We start from the raw sequence: 15,428 nt of genomic DNA on the forward strand, positions 1-15,428 counted from the left end.
GGTACTTTTTACTCTTCATACACCCCAACATAATAAAGCACAAGCGGGGTGCGGGGTTTTATCTCCTCTAGAAAGCCTGAACCTGATTAAAATCATGTGTTTTTGCTACCATCATGCCAAGTAGCCTAGTTTAGTATACTCTACCGAGAGATCTGCCGGATTTAGTTTCGACAATATGTTCAATGAGGGACCAAGGAATATCACGAAGGTGCATTTAGACTCAAAAAATTACCTTATATTTGCCTGCCGAGCGAACCGATACAGCTCCGCATTAAATGACAAAACACATCCGGACCGCGCAGTTCAAACGGTTGCGGGCAGTTTGAGGGTCGACGTTCGAGATGCCCTAACATAGCAGATATACTTGGTTCTACAGTAAGATGCATATGGCAAAAGGCAAGTGCACGAACAGGCCTCACTCACTCACTCACCTCACCAACCAGGCCACCTAAAGTCCATACCCACAGGAATGATTACCCGGCCGTCCTCCAGTCTTTGGCTCACCGCAACGTCCTTCATCATACTCTACAGTCCAGCCACGAAGCGCACATACACACAACTTTGCTTCCCTTGTACTCCCCTCCCCCACACGTCTCTCTCCGGCTACTACGAGCCCCATTACCACATCCGGGGCCCTACCCACTCTAATGAAGACAGCCACCATTAACCATCTTTCCACGCATAACCACTTCCTCACTACTCCTAGCATGCCAACGAAAAGGAGAAAAATTCCATCACCACCACTCACATCCGGGGCGCCTTCGAAATCCAAGGTGTCCACTCGATTCCAACCGCAGCGCTGCCGCAGATCTGTCGGTTTCTATAACCCCTCTAACCTCTGCTGCCGCGCCTCTCTGTGGCCACTGACAGTCAGTGTTAGCCAGGGACACACGCTGACACAGACGATAGAAGAGTTTGTTCTGCTCATGAGGACGGTCCCGACCACGATTCTCCTCCTGCTGCTGCTCCTCGCGTTGCCGCCGGCGCCGGCCGTGGCGCTCACCGACGACGGCCTCGCGCTGCTGGCCTTCAAGGCGGCCGTGACCGACGACCCGGCCTCGGCCCTCGCCAAGTGGTCCGAGTCGGACGCCGACCCGTGCCGCTGGCCCGGCGTCACCTGCGCCAACATCTCCTCGCAGCCGCGCGTGGTCGGCCTGGCCGTCGCCGGCAAGAACGTGGCCGGCTACATCCCCTCCGAGCTCGGCTCGCTGCTCTTCCTCCGCCGGCTCAACCTCCACGACAACCGCCTCACGGGCGGCATCCCGGCCGCGCTCTCCAACGCCTCCTCGCTCCACTCCATCTTCCTCTACAACAACGCGCTCACCGGCAAGCTCCCCATGGCGCTCTGCGACCTCCCGAGGCTGCAGAACCTCGATGTTTCCCGGAACTCGCTCTCCGGCGAGCTGCCGCTCGACCTCCGGAACTGCCGGAGCTTGCAGCGTCTTATCGTCTCCAGAAACACCTTCTCTGGCGAGGTGCCCGCCGGTGTTTGGCCGGAGTTGTCCAGCCTGCAGCAGCTCGACCTCTCCTCCAACGCCTTCAACGGCTCCATCCCGCCGGACCTCGGCCAGCTCCCCAAGCTCTCCGGCACACTCAACCTCTCGCACAACCAGTTCTCCGGCATCGTGCCGCCGGAGCTCGGCCGCCTCCCGGCGACCGTCACTCTCGACCTCCGCTTCAACAACCTCTCCGGCGCCATCCCGCAGACGGGCTCCCTCGCCAGCCAGGGCCCCACCGCGTTCCTCAACAACCCCGCTCTCTGCGGCTTCCCGCTCCAAGTTGCCTGCCGAGCCGTCCCACCGCCGACGCAATCGCCGCCGCCACAGAACACCAGTTCATCAACAGCCTCCGCCTCTAACGACAGCCAGCACCAGCCAATTAAATCAAGCCTGATAGCGCTCATCTCCGTCGCCGACGCCGCCGGCGTCGCCCTCGTCGGCATCATCCTGGTGTACATATACTGGAAAGTCAAGGACCGGAGGGAAGGCCGCGGCGGCCGTGGCCGCGCAATCGCCGAAGACGACGACGACGATGATCGGAACAAGGGGCTGTGCGGCTGCATTTGGGGCCGCCGCGACAGAGGTTGGGTTGACGGCTCGTCGGACGACGAGGAAGAAGGAGACGGCAAGTGCAGCGGCGCCGACGGGGAGCTTGTGGCGATCGACCGGGGATTCCGGATGGAGCTGGACGAGCTGCTCCGGTCGTCCGCGTATGTGCTGGGGAAGGGAGGGAAGGGGATCGTGTACAAGGTGGTGGTGGGCAATGGCTCGACGCCGGTGGCCGTCCGGCGGCTGGGCGGCGGCGGTGGTGGCGCAGAGAGGTGCAAGGAGTTCAGGGCGGAGGCGCGGGCGATGGGGCGGGTGCGGCACCCCAACGTGGTGCGGCTGCGCGCTTACTACTGGTCACCGGACGAGAAGCTCGTCGTCACCGACTTCGTCGGCAACGGTAACCTCGCCACCGCGCTGCGTGGTAAGTAAAAGTAACACCGGTCAACTTTTCTTTTTTATAACAACACCGGTCAACTCGCTTACTGCTCTTTCGCTTTGAACAAAACTTGCTGCTCCTGGTAATATAACTTGAAGCCAAACTCACTAGGATAGTAAATCATCTTAATAGAGTGTGGGTTAGTTTTTATTTTACTTTTATGTTGCTTGATTACGTATTAAATGCACGACAACAGCATTGAAATTTGGTATATTCCCCTGTAAAAATATAAGATATATTGGATCATAATAATAGTACAACCAATGATGACATGTGGCAAGAATTTCAGTGCACGGGAAGGGTCATAACTTTTGCCAAACAAAAAACATACTACCTCTCTTTCAGTTTACAGGGCGTGCGCGTACCCCTAGGTTGTCAATTTGACCAACCTAATACAAGTCATATATTACAAAAAATATACCAATATAAACTTTAGATGTTCTATTTTCAAATAATATAATTTTTGTGTCATATAGTTTATATTAGAGTGATAAAATTGGCAACCTAGGTATATGCGTAGGACTTATAAACCGAAACAGGTAGTAGAATTAGGGTATGGTTCCTCCTTATTTTAATCCATGACACACCATCAAATAAATTTCTACGTCTCCCACCCACCCATCCCCCACTCCTTGCCCTCCTCTTCTGCTTTCCATCCTCGTCGTCGTCGGGCAAAGCTCATGCGGTACCAGCTCGCAGGGCATCTCCCTTCGCATGCAACTAACGATGTCTGCGCGTGGAAGGTCAAGCCAGTGTTTGCACATGGTCCACCAGCACCCCGGACGTGGATTTGGCATGTGGCTGGAGCATGGATCAAGCTTAATCGTGTTGCACCTCGGCGTGCGGCCCCTCTCAGACGTCTCTAGAGACGCTCGCATGGCGTGGTGGTTGGGACATGCAGATCCGACATACCCCAATGTGTTGAACGATGGGGTGGCGGACGCAGGCTGGTGCAGCTCGCGACCGCGAGGCATGCCGAATCATGCAGGTCATGTGCGGTGCATCGGACGTCGGACCGGTCTCGTAGGGAGGTTGGGCAAGGCGGCATGATCCTCCCCCTCACCGTTGCCCAAGGGCCCTACCGAGGCCAACGTTGGCTCCATCGTGGGCCGGAACGACCATTGATGACATCTAGGTGGTGCATCTTGGTGCGGCGACTGTTAGGCGCAAACGGCAGCCATCGGCGAGATGGCGGTGCGGCAATGATCGGAAGCGGCGCGGTGTTGTCTTCCCTTCCGGTGATGTATCCTTTGTCCCGCCTAATTCTGTGTGAGCATGACCTAGAATGGTGGACAATGACTGGTGAGAGACATAGCTCCTAGGTGACAACCCATGATCTAACCTTTCTGGCATGATAAGGCTGCTTCGAAGATATTGGTTTGACGGTTATAGGCCAGGGTCTAACTTAGTCTGGCGAACCAACTGACTTTGACATGTGAGCGGCTAGTCTTTTTTGAAGGCGTTGTCTTGGAGGCTTTGCGCCCTTTTGTCCGATAACACGTCACCTTTAGGTTTAGCGGTAGGATTTGAAGATGCCACCACGAGGCATGTTCTATCTATAGGATCGAACCACCTGCCGTGCCGACGTGCCGTGCGACGGAGGCATCATCCCATCAACAGTTTCCTAACGGACGACGGACCGGTCAGGCGATTCGATCCACCGCAGGACAAGCGGCGAGAGCGAAAGCTTCCAAACACGGCACCGACCTGTGTCCCCGGACGGAGATGGACCACACTCACTCTGCCACCCATGCCGGGCATCTGCTGTCGACCGGACGGATGGATGGTTCCAGTGACATGCAAAGAAAGAAAAAACATTTCTGCCTCGTGTCTTCGCTCGTGCTCTCCAGTAACAGCAGCGAGCCGTCGCTGTCTGCTTGAAAACCAGGGGAGTTGCTAGCGTAACTTAAGAGCTTTTTTGTTGTTGCGTGACTTAAGAGCCAAGAGTCGCGCCATAAGCTGGGCCCGGCCGCTAACTGAATATGCTGCACCAAAAACTACGTGTTGTTTATGGCGTACACGCACGCTTTACAGTCCAATGCCTCATGGGATCATGTCATTTTTAAGGTATCCTCCATACCAGCACTTGCACAATACTGACAAACCAAGAGGGAAAGGGCAAAGGAATGCCTTTCCAGCATCCTGATTCCTTCGTGCAGACTGCAGAGCCTGGAAGGGGGGGAAAGGGGACCTTTTTAGGCCTGGAACCTTTGTCACTGTCACGGCCTAACAGAATGATCTTCCGGGGCTAAACATGACCCGAAAAGGCCTTCCACGCGAGCAGAAAGCAGAGCGCGGAGAGGTGATGATAATTGAGACCGCGGAGGCACGCCTCGGCGACGCGCATGCATGAGCATGATCAACGAGCGCTTTTGATTACTGGGTGATCCGTGATGAGTGTAGTGCTGACTGCTGAGGCTGCTGTTGATGCTGCCTTTCTATGTGGCTTTCGGGCCTTGATAGGGCAAAGCTTGACAACTTTGTCAGGACGCCATAAAAGTGGTGTGTGCGGGCAGCAATGCTTGGTTTGCGTGTTGTGAGAAGCCATGTGCTTGCGGCAACAATTACTAGTACCACTGTCAAGTGAATGACAAATCAGGCACAACGTGGCAATTAATGCTCGCTGCACAAACCCCTTCCTCTTCCTCATATGCAGTCAGTGTCCATGAACAGTGGCATGTCATGGCTGCTTGTGTCCGTGCAAAGCGCCAAAGTTTTTATTTCTGGCGATGTGGACGTTAATTCTGTCTGTAGCATTTTTGTTTCTTATTCAGAATAAATGCCCATCAATTACTATGGTTAGTAATACACCCATGTCGACGTTGCAGGTCGCAGCGGCGAGCCTGTGCTGTCGTGGGCGGCGCGGCTGAAGATCGCCAAGGGCGCGGCGCGCGGCCTGGCGTACCTCCACGAGTGCAGCAGCACCCGGCGGTTCGTCCACGGCGAGGTCAAGCCGTCCAACATCCTCCTGGACGCCGACTTCACCCCGCGCGTCGCCGACTTCGGCCTCGTCCGCCTGCTCGCCATCGCCGGCTGCGGCCCCGACGCCGCGCCGCCGTCCTCCGGCGGCAGCCTCCTCGGCGGCGCCATCCCCTACACGAAGCCGGCGCCGGCGCAGGCGCACGCGAGCGGCTACCGGGCGCCCGAGGCGCGCGCGCCGGGCGCGCGGCCGGCGCAGAAGTGGGACGTGTTCTCCTTCGGGGTGATCCTGCTGGAGCTGCTGACGGGGCGGGGGCCGGCGGACCACGCGTCGCCGTCGACGTCCGCGTCCTTCTCGGGGCCGTCCACGACGACGACGGACCGGTCCGGGAGCGCGGAGCACGAGGCGGTGCCGGAGGCGGTGCGGTGGGTGCGGCGCGGGTTCGAGGACGCGCGGCCGGTGGCGGAGATGGTGGACCCGGCGCTGCTGCGGGAGGCGCCGGCGCTGCCCAAGAAGGAGATCGTCGCCGCGTTCCACGTCGCGCTGGCGTGCACCGAGGCCGACCCGGAGCTCCGGCCCAAGATGAAGACCGTCGCCGACGGCCTCGACAAGATCGGGTCGTGAGAACGGATGCGTCACGTACGGGTACGGCCGTTGGCTTACGCTGCCACGTTATGTGTTCGTGACAAAGCTCGTCGGAGAAGTCTTCTTTTCTTGAGCTTCCTCTCTCGCTCTTGAGCTCTTCATATTCTTTTTTATTTATTTTGTAATTGGGGTTTCTTGGTTATTCGTTCCGACAAAACTGACGATTTGTGATCATACAACAGCATATAGAAGTGTACTTTCCGCGTCCATTCCTTAAAAACTGGGTTTGCAACTTTGCATGCATAAGAAAAGAGCATCTCCAACGGCCGCGCAACACGTGACGCGTTAAAAAACAGTTTACATCGCTGGAATTGTCAGTTTTTACGCGTCGCGGTGCACTGGCTCCAGCGGCCGCTGCAAAATATAGCGTGCCCAAGCCGCTCCAGCAGACGCGCTAAACTGCAAGGCGCGAGCAGCCGACGTTTGTCATATGTTGCATTTTGAAGACAATATGATGATATTTCAAACATCAAAACAAGAGATAGCATAGTTTAAAATCACCCAAACAAGTTTCATGACATAAATAAAAGTTCAAAATCATGCCACATCACATTATCATCCAACCAAGTTCAAAATCATGCAACGAAGTTCATGACATAAAAGTTCATACAAACAAATGGCACATCAACAATCATGCTTCATCCTCGTCTTCGTCCTCCTTTTCCTCTGATTCTTCATCCTCAAAAAATGATTCTTCCTCCTCCTCATTATTGTGTCGCGCCGCATTATCATGGGGAGCTCGAAAGGCGTTGGCAAGATCTCCAACGGCATCATGCGAAGGTATGTGAGGCACACTGGAAGACATGCGTCCACCCATGTCATCCGGAGATACTCCCACGCCTCCCATGAAAGATGCAAAACTCATGTCTCCCATGATAGCTCCAAAGCCACCCATGGCCTCCATTGGTAGCTCCGAAGCTACCCATGCCGCCCATGGTAGCTCCATCGTCCGTCCATCGGGCGAATTCGCCGGCGGCGGGGCGAAAGCGGCGTGGCGGAGAGGGTGCGGCGCGGGCGCTCGAGTGTGCAGCGCGCGGAAGCGGGCGCATGAAATAAGCGGCCCGCGCGTTGAACTGCTTATGCCGCGTGCGTGGTTTTTGCGCCTCCGCTGGAGCTCCCGAAACGATTGCGCGCGCAAAAAAAAACCCAAATTCCAGCGCGGCTATTGGAGATGCTCTAACATGATGTATCGTAGTTTAGTTGAATGTCAATCACCTGGTTAGTCGAATTTGCATGATGGAAGCAGCGGCCGCCGGAGAGAAGGAAGGAGCATTCGGCTCGCCGAAGAAGCAGCACCATCTGGGTCTATCTTTGGAAGACAGACTCGCCGGGTGTCTATCTTAGGGTGGCATGCTTGCCGGGTATCTATGATAGGGGCGCGGGGATATAGATTTGACGGAAAAATATGGAGGTTCGTCGGGGTTAGAGGGATGGCGGTGTGCGGTGAGGCAAGCAGGGAGCGGCGCCGGTCGCGGGCGGCAATAGCATGCGGTTGGACTGGTGGTACGTGAGACGGTTTGGGAAAAAAGATGAACATGAGGATGGGAAGGAGGTTGAAGAAAGCGACATGGTCATTCATTCACATGTGACGACTTAAAACAGATCGATTGACAAAAAAATAATCGACTGACATCTAGCCAGTCTCATACATTGATTGCATTAGGGCGAGCAAGGACGGCCGCCTGGAGTTTCTTTTTTAAAGTAACCACATATATTTCATTAAAAAGCCGGGTTACACAAAGTACACACAATGTCACTATAAGAGACATACATATATGTCTTGCAATATTGCATTAAAGACTACACAAAAAGTAAAACTAGAATTTTACTCTGGCGGAATCTTGTGTCACGCTGAAAGGTCGTCCACCATCGTCTTTCACAGTCGCCGAGGCAACACTGAAAAAAAAAGGATTTGCCATCATACCCATATCTAGAGGAGCATCTTCGGGTATAAGGATGCTTTTTGGGCCGACGAACGGAATCGCTGTAAGCGACGCGATCGAGGCTTTTTAGCACGTCAGCTGGGATACTTTCTCATGTCTGTTACATCTCAGCACCGTCAACTTCATCCGACGCGGTCAAAGAAGAGGAACATCGTTGTTTGCCGCCATCCACACACCCTATTGCAAAAGACCAAACACAACTGTAATAGGCGATGCTAACGCCACCCGAGAAAGCGTTGTGCGTCGACCATCAGACAAATCTCACGGATCTGAAGACCATTAGAACGCTACCGAGATGGAGAAAGAGCATAAGCAGATTATTCCAACGTGGCGCCGTCTCCATCATTGATGCAGCAACTGTTGGTGTCCTCGTCCGCTAGAGCAACACACGAAGAGGACGAGGACCCACGACGTCGCTGGTGTCGAGAGAAGGCAGAAGATCACCTCCCGGTCACCTCGCTGGAGCCGTTTCCCGGAGTTTCTGGGCTGGAGCATACTAACTCCCCTGCCTAGACGCCACCGAGCTCCCTCGACAAATCTCGATCTCTGGACTCCGGATCCATGTTGGTTGAATAAGCCCACGCTGGCAAAGATGAAAGTTTGATTTTAGCTTAGAGGTTTGTGAAACTTTAGCTAAAGGTGAACGAGGGTACGTGTGGAGGTTTGTGAAAATTTAGGTAGGAGTTTAGCTAGAGAGGTGAACGTGGGAATATATATGATTGATTCACCCTTTCTTCTAACAGCACAGGTTAATTGTCACATTACCCATTCAGAAATGTAACAGGCTGCTTTCTGCCAAAAAAAGTTACTGCATTCCCCAGCTTAATTAAAACTAACTCAGCATTCAAGGTATACAAGTCATTCACAGGTGTGAACATTTTTACAAGGCATAACTCAGCACTAATGCACAACAGCAACGGCGACAAGCGAACAGAGAACAAAACTTGCCAGCGCCGGTATTACAGTACCAGTCGGTAGGTACTGATCTTGCAAGGCAGCAACTTGGCCCGGGTTTTGGACGACAGGGGTCCTCTAGTGCTGATCCTGCCTCATTATCTTAGTCACTATACCGACAGCGATCGTGCTTCCAGACGACCTTAAGAATGCCCTTCCAAGAGCTCGGCATTTCGAGAATTCCTCGACACAGACCGCTTGATCTAGCATAACCTGACAAAAAGCAATAATGTTACAAGAATGCAAACAGTTTTCACAACATTCACAAGGTATATAACTTCACAAAAGTTAGCTGTTCACGAGGGCTAGTACTCGTTGATTACCTGCACAACAGCATTCTGCTTTGATTTAAGAAACCGCGGTGCTGTTTTACTTGGCTTGCCTGTCTTGTCAAGCAACGCCACGATTTTCGTTACTCTTGCAGCTTCCTTCACATGATGTATGTGAAACTCCACCTAGGTCAATAAAATTGATATGATTATGCTGGAGAAGAAGCTAATCAAACAAGGCTTTGGTTATATGACATTTCTTTACCTGATAACCAATGAGAATTGGGATGGCGATGTCCAACACTCGAATCTTAAGCTCCAAGTAGTTGGCTACAGGCACAGGGAAACCAGGGTGACAAAGAATCCCGCCAGGTATTATTCGACTACCATCAATTCCCTGTAAAATAACTGCCACATTGTCACCAGCTCTCGCTATGCTGCATGAACTAGAGTCTCGTTCAATGGATTTCACTGTCGCCACTTCCTCACAAGGTAAAACCAAGACCTGCACAAGGAAAAGATCCAAGCAGTCAGGAGAAATATAATTGCGCGTGCATGTCTCCAAAAAAAATCGTTTATCCAATCCAAACTATTTATCAAGGGAAAGTAAGATCAATAGTTGGCCCTATTGCTCTGTCCTGGTAAGGATTTCTGTATTGGAAACATAGGCATCCTGCTCTAGTTTCAGTTCAGTCATAAATCTATTGCCTGGAAAATATTTTCAAGATCATTGTAGCACTAAATCATTCAACTAAGTTATAAAGCAAAGAATGGGACATAATTTTGCCATGACAAATTCTCGCATCATGCTATTGCTGAAAGATTGGCATGTCACTAGCAAGATCATGCTCTAAATAGAATTGAATTAATCTACTCTCATTATAGCAACCGGTCTCAATGCAATACAGGAATAATGGTAGCTTCTGAAGAGAAAAGTTTGTGAGGAATCTACCTTTGAACCATTTCGAATAGCGCCAGTTTCTAATTTTCCAAAAGCTGCCAGTTGTCCTGTCGACTGAGATTTGATAACATCACATATAGGAAGAATGAGGGGCTTTGAAACATCCCGAGAAGGAAGCTGCAAGCAATCTATAGCATCCAAGAGACACGACCCTTGATACCTGAAAGGATATATCCATTCAAGATTCAAATTGTGAGAAAAACAGCAAAAATTTGCCAAGACTATATATGTCCACAGATCAACACTCTCAAAGTTGGCACATAAAACCAAACATTTAACTAGAGAGAGGCTACAACATCCGCTGCACTGGAGAAATTCACCCTAAAGTGGTAAATCAAAAAGAAACAAAGTCCACTTGAAACAGAGCTTACCAGGAGGTAAAACGAGCATCTGAAGGAGATTTAATCAAATTCTGGTTCTCTACAGCACTAAGAGGAATCCAGGTAACAGCTGAATCCCGGAAGTTGCATGACCGCAGAAAACTACCAAGTCGTACCTTGATGAACTCCAGCCTATCTTTTGAGTACCCAATAGCATCCATCTTGTTGACTGCAACAATAAGTTGCTCAACACCAAAGCTTCTAATAAGCTGAGCATGCTCCTTTGTCTGCCCAACACTTTTCCCTCCTTCCCCATCCATACCAGATTCAAAAGAACCAGTTGATGCATCAACCACAAGAATAGCTGCATCAGCCTGTGTTGCACCAGATATCAAATTTGGCACGAAATCTTTGTGGCCAGGAGAGTCAAGCAAAACTACACGGTATTTCTTGGTCTCCAAATAGGCGACAGCCACTGTCATTGTGACACCTCTTGCCCTTTCTTCAGTACTCTCATCCATGGCCCATGCATAAGCAAATGACCCCTTTCCCTGGATAAACAAATGACAGCACACAAACAGTCAGATTTGTGCGCCAAAATGAATTGGGGGACTGACACAAAGGCAGTAGCAACTTACTTTTTCCTTAGCCTCCTTCTCATTTTTGTGCATATCTCTTTTCGATATCTTCCCTAATAGGTGTAGCAATCTCCCAGAGAGTGTTGACTTGCCAGAATCAACATGACCCACCTAACGAAATTGTTTAGAGACAAGTACATCTTTAGACAAAGCAAAATCTCTTTTAGAAGAGGAAATGTGAAAAGAGCAGATTCCATATTTAAAAGTCACAGCAAAAGATGAGTAGTAACATACTATTGCAAGGTTTAGTTGGCTCAGCACCCCGGACTCCTGATCAGCTAGCATCCACCCCTCAGGCTTATACTCTTCAGGTAAAGGCTGTGCAACATTGACATTATTCCTTTCGATACTTAGCTGGCTTATGTCAGAAGAAAGTGTCTCCATGGAACCCTTATTCTGAGCAGAACTGCTAGCCCTACTACTACTACCCTGGTCCTCCTTTAGCTGAAAATGATCAGCAATCAATTGAGGTGTCCTCTCGATTGGCACATTATTGTCAGAGATTACGGGTTGTTTCTTTTTTCCAGTGCTTGATGAGCTACCAATAGACGCCAACTGTGTGGAATTGACTGTTGAGACACAAATGATTAATAATTAAGGAATGCAAAAAACAACGCTAACAGCAAAGGAAGGACAGAGTTCACAATAGGTAATACTCCCTCCGTTCCTAAATATTTGTCTTTCTAGAGATTTCAACAAGTGACTACATACGGAGCAAAATTAGTGAATATACACTCTAAAATATGTCTATATACATCTGTATGTGGTGGTCCATTTGAAATCTCTAAAAAGACAAATATTTAGGAACAGAGGGAGTAGTATGTACAGCACTGCAACCTTAGTTCATCAATTCACCCTTAACAATAGAACTAACTTGATTCAGAAGGGATGTCAACAAAGTTATTGACTTCCAACAAGTCCAACCATTGAACCACTTTTAATATGTATGTGCTGTGACAGTGCTGCGCATCCAAATTTTATTTATAGATGGTCCAATGCTGCTAAACATATTACCAAAGAAACTTATTGAAAGGGACTGCTTATACTGAACTGCAAAGGAAGTAAAGAGTTCACAAGCGAACCAGAATACTAAAATATCGGTGCATATAGAGAATAATAGATCAAAGCCATGTTTTCAACACATAACATAAGCAGATTGGTTATACTGTGAGATGTCGAATTAGCATCTTCCTTTCTTTCCTCTTTTCATATTTATTGGGTTCATGATGAAGGACAAACTTGAAGGAACAAAAGAGCAGGGCTCTTAGTTAAACATAAACATAAATTCACGAAACCAATTTCAATATTTACCAATAATACCTTTATCATGAGATGTGCTAGCATACTTTCTCTCAGAATCACCGTCGAAGTTTGTAGTAGAAGTCTTCGCTGGCATCTTGGTAGAATCAGAGTTTGACAGAGCAGATGTCCCAGAATTGTTTGATATTCCGTTGACAGATTCTACTAGTTGCAACGAGAGCATATAAGATTACATTACAACCCTTATGTATATGCCAATAATCAGAATTGTTCAGACATGTATGAGACTCAAATACCTTTGATCGAAACATCCTTGCCAGATTTGACGAAAGATTCCCGGAAAACCCCACACATCTCACAGTATACCATAGTTTCATGATTATCGAATGTGCACATGGAGCACTTCCAAAGCACAGGCACTGCATTTGAAGACTTCTTCGATGATTCTATACAAGAGAGTGGCAACATAATATGAGACCAAGGAGACAAACTACAGGCACTTAAACTAATCAAGAGACTAACAGAGTAACGCAATGCCTAAAGAAACTACATATTCCACTAAGGTGCAAAATCATCCAAAGGTGTATGGCCATAAGAACTACTCCCTCCGTAAAGAAATGTAAGAGCATTTAGATCACTAAAGTAGTAATCTAAATGCTCTTATATTTCTTTACAGAGGGAGTATATTAGAAGCTTAGAATAATTGAAATTGTATGATGGATACACCCCAACATTCAACAAATAACCAGCAAGAAAAAATGGCTAATTCCAACCGACAACCTGCTAAGCTTCGAGTTTTAACAACATTTTATTTTGCGTATTTTGTGAGTAAGTTTTGACTGCTAGACTGGATGGACGAAACAATTTGACTTTCAGTCAAAAAATTATCATATAGACAACAACGCCTTGCAGAAGAAGATGGACACTTAAAAGGTAATAAGACATTATATCACATGTGCATCCGCGGTGCAAACAGACACGTGCACATGCATTTAACATTAATAGATGGGCTAAACAGGCAGCAGAAATCAACGGAAGAGCAGGGAATCATTAATGATAAGCTTAGTCGCCATCCCAATTTGTTTAACAATGGTGTTGGGGAGCTTTATATAGAGTATGTGGAATTCTGTTGGTCATACCGAGACTATAAATGTGGTAGCAAGCATAACGGAAAACCGACGTATAACATGAACATTACAACCTCGAATGCACCGATACTTCAGGCAACTAGCGAATCGGTATCGGATACCGTATCCGATACCGATACTCCTCCGATACGCCCCCGATACGTATCCAAGGAGTATCCATGAATAAAGGATTTAAAACAATTCAGATACTTGAAGGATACTTTTTCAGATCGTTTTGGATACGACCCAGCCCATCTAAGAGACCACTCAGCCCAGTTAAGAGGCAGACAGCAACCCTAGTACCCCAATGCCCCCTTCCTTTCCCTCCCAGTTTTCTTTCCTCCCTCCTGAGCTCACACCAGGCGGCGGTTGGTGGATGCGTACCTAGCAGCTACTCACTCAGGGCCGGCGGCAGCGACGGCTAGCCGGCGACGAGCTACTACTCCTCACCAACGTCTCTTCTCCTTTTTCCTGCCCAGCCAAGCTCATCCCCTCTTCTTTCTCCTCTGATCTGTGAAGATCTCATTTTTCTCATCTCCTCCTGCTGAACCTCCTACTGTACCTACAAATCTAAGGGCACCATTGTGCAGCCATGTTCAAATCATAGAGAAATCACCTGGAGGAGGCAACACTAAATGGAAATGCGACTACTGTGGTCATGAAGCTTTGAGTAGCTACTCTAGAGTTTCTGCTCATTTGCTAAAGAAGACAGGGAACCATGGAATCCATGGATGTAGAAAGGTCACGGTTGACATTCTGAATCCCTTTTTTTGAAAAATAAATAAATAGTAAAACGTATCCGTATTGGCACTTTTTCAAAATGACGAATTTATGTATCCGTATTGGCCCGATACTGATACCCGTATCCGTATCGGTGCATTCGAGATTACAACTGTACAACAGTTGCCGCCAAACAACTTAAAATGCTTCAATTGCGGAGTTGATCAGATATGATATTGCAACTACTTATAACTGAAATTACTTCCTACTTATAACTGATGCAGTGAATACGGTACGCAGACAGACTAGTAGCTTGCACAGACGGCCGCGTACCTTTCTCCTTCACAGGGGGCTTAACATCAGCATATCCAGTCTCATCATAATCATCATAATCGTCCTCATAATCCTCATAATCAGCATAGTCGTCGTCGTAGTCGGGGCCGGAGACAACCTTGCGAGGCATTGTCCTGGGAAAGCGCGAAAGATGGTCCATAGTTAGCATACACAACGAGCAGTCAAGCAAAATCGAACCCTAGTTATGGCACTCCCCATTCAAGAACCCTAAATCGCATCTGGCACAAATCAGCACTGGTCAGTACTGAGTAGTAGAACGGCGCACTACACACAGGTGCCCCGAAACCCGCAGCGCGCAAAACCCCGCCGAACCCCACGACGGCGACCGAAGCGCGAGCGGACGGGCGGAGGTTTCGCTCCAGGAATCGCACGCTCACCAAATCAAGGAACCCTAACAAAAAAAGCGCTGGAAATACACCGAAAAAAGGGGGCCGGGGGGCAATGGGGAACGGATGATTTTACCTGGATGTGAGCTAGATGTCCTCGGCGTTCGGCTTGGAAGATGCTGAGCTCTGCCTCCCCCTCTCGCTCGTCCCCCTATCCCGCCTCTGGATTCTCGGGGAAGAGTCGAGGAGGCGCGGCCGCGGCGTGAGTGTAAACTGAACCGGACACAGCAGGGCCAGGGGAAGGGCGGCGGGGGGTACAGTAGAAGGGAAGCTCCGCGTGGGCAACCAGGTCGCGTCTATCGTATCGTATCGTATCGTATCGGGTTAGAAACGGAAACGGCCGGACCGGACCGGAGAGGTTTGCGTTGGACCCGGTCCGACTAGAACCCGTTTCCGAACAGAGGTTTGGATGCAGGGGATAGGGGCGGCAGCGCCGGGTCGACGCAG

General features: G+C 49.7%; 2 protein-coding genes across 3 annotated transcripts; one reads left to right on the plus strand and one right to left on the minus strand.

Annotated features, from left to right (window-relative positions):
* Positions 1 to 628: 628 nt before the first annotated feature.
* On the plus strand, positions 629 to 6,258 carry LOC119356358 (receptor protein kinase-like protein ZAR1). Its single transcript, XM_037623307.1, has 2 exons — positions 629 to 2,469; positions 5,313 to 6,258. Exons 1-2 carry the CDS (start codon positions 648 to 650, stop codon positions 6,026 to 6,028), a joined length of 2,538 nt encoding a protein of 845 aa, XP_037479204.1. The 5' UTR covers positions 629 to 647; the 3' UTR covers positions 6,029 to 6,258.
* Positions 6,259 to 8,770: 2,512 nt separating this feature from the next.
* On the minus strand, positions 8,771 to 15,381 carry LOC119356359 (HBS1-like protein). 2 transcript variants are annotated; one of them, XM_037623309.1, is made up of 11 exons: positions 15,058 to 15,381; positions 14,575 to 14,708; positions 12,691 to 12,840; positions 12,455 to 12,598; positions 11,369 to 11,703; positions 11,135 to 11,245; positions 10,548 to 11,047; positions 10,168 to 10,336; positions 9,481 to 9,720; positions 9,270 to 9,401; positions 8,771 to 9,159 (listed from the first exon to the last, which is right to left on the minus strand). In XM_037623309.1, exons 2-11 carry the CDS (start codon positions 14,702 to 14,704, stop codon positions 9,025 to 9,027), a joined length of 2,046 nt encoding a protein of 681 aa, XP_037479206.1. In that variant the 5' UTR covers positions 14,705 to 14,708; positions 15,058 to 15,381; the 3' UTR covers positions 8,771 to 9,024. The 2 variants fall into 2 exon arrangements, with proteins under 2 accessions (XP_037479206.1, XP_037479207.1); XM_037623310.1 differs by having other exon boundaries at positions 12,455 to 12,595; positions 15,058 to 15,379.
* Between the last annotated feature and the right edge of the window lie 47 nt (positions 15,382 to 15,428).

The sequence above is a fragment of the Triticum dicoccoides genome, chromosome 2A, assembly GCF_002162155.2.
Source record: "Triticum dicoccoides isolate Atlit2015 ecotype Zavitan chromosome 2A, WEW_v2.0, whole genome shotgun sequence".
NCBI classification, from domain to species: domain Eukaryota; kingdom Viridiplantae; phylum Streptophyta; class Magnoliopsida; order Poales; family Poaceae; genus Triticum; species Triticum dicoccoides.

Excerpts from the sequence above, each read along its gene's own strand:
- LOC119356358 (XM_037623307.1), top strand. The coding sequence starts at position 648 with ATGAAGACAGCCACCATTAACCATCTTTCCACGCATAACCACTTCCTC. Across the intron at positions 2,470-5,312 it reads CCTCGCCACCGCGCTGCGTG|GTCGCAGCGGCGAGCCTGTG; the intron begins GTAAGTAAAAGT and ends TCGACGTTGCAG.
- LOC119356359 (XM_037623309.1), bottom strand. The coding sequence starts at position 14,704 with ATGCCTCGCAAGGTTGTCTCCGGCCCCGACTACGACGACGACTATGCT. Across the intron at positions 12,599-12,690 it reads CAAGGATGTTTCGATCAAAG|TAGAATCTGTCAACGGAATA; the intron begins GTATTTGAGTCT and ends CGTTGCAACTAG. Across the intron at positions 11,246-11,368 it reads GCCAACTAAACCTTGCAATA|GTGGGTCATGTTGATTCTGG; the intron begins GTATGTTACTAC and ends CAATTTCGTTAG.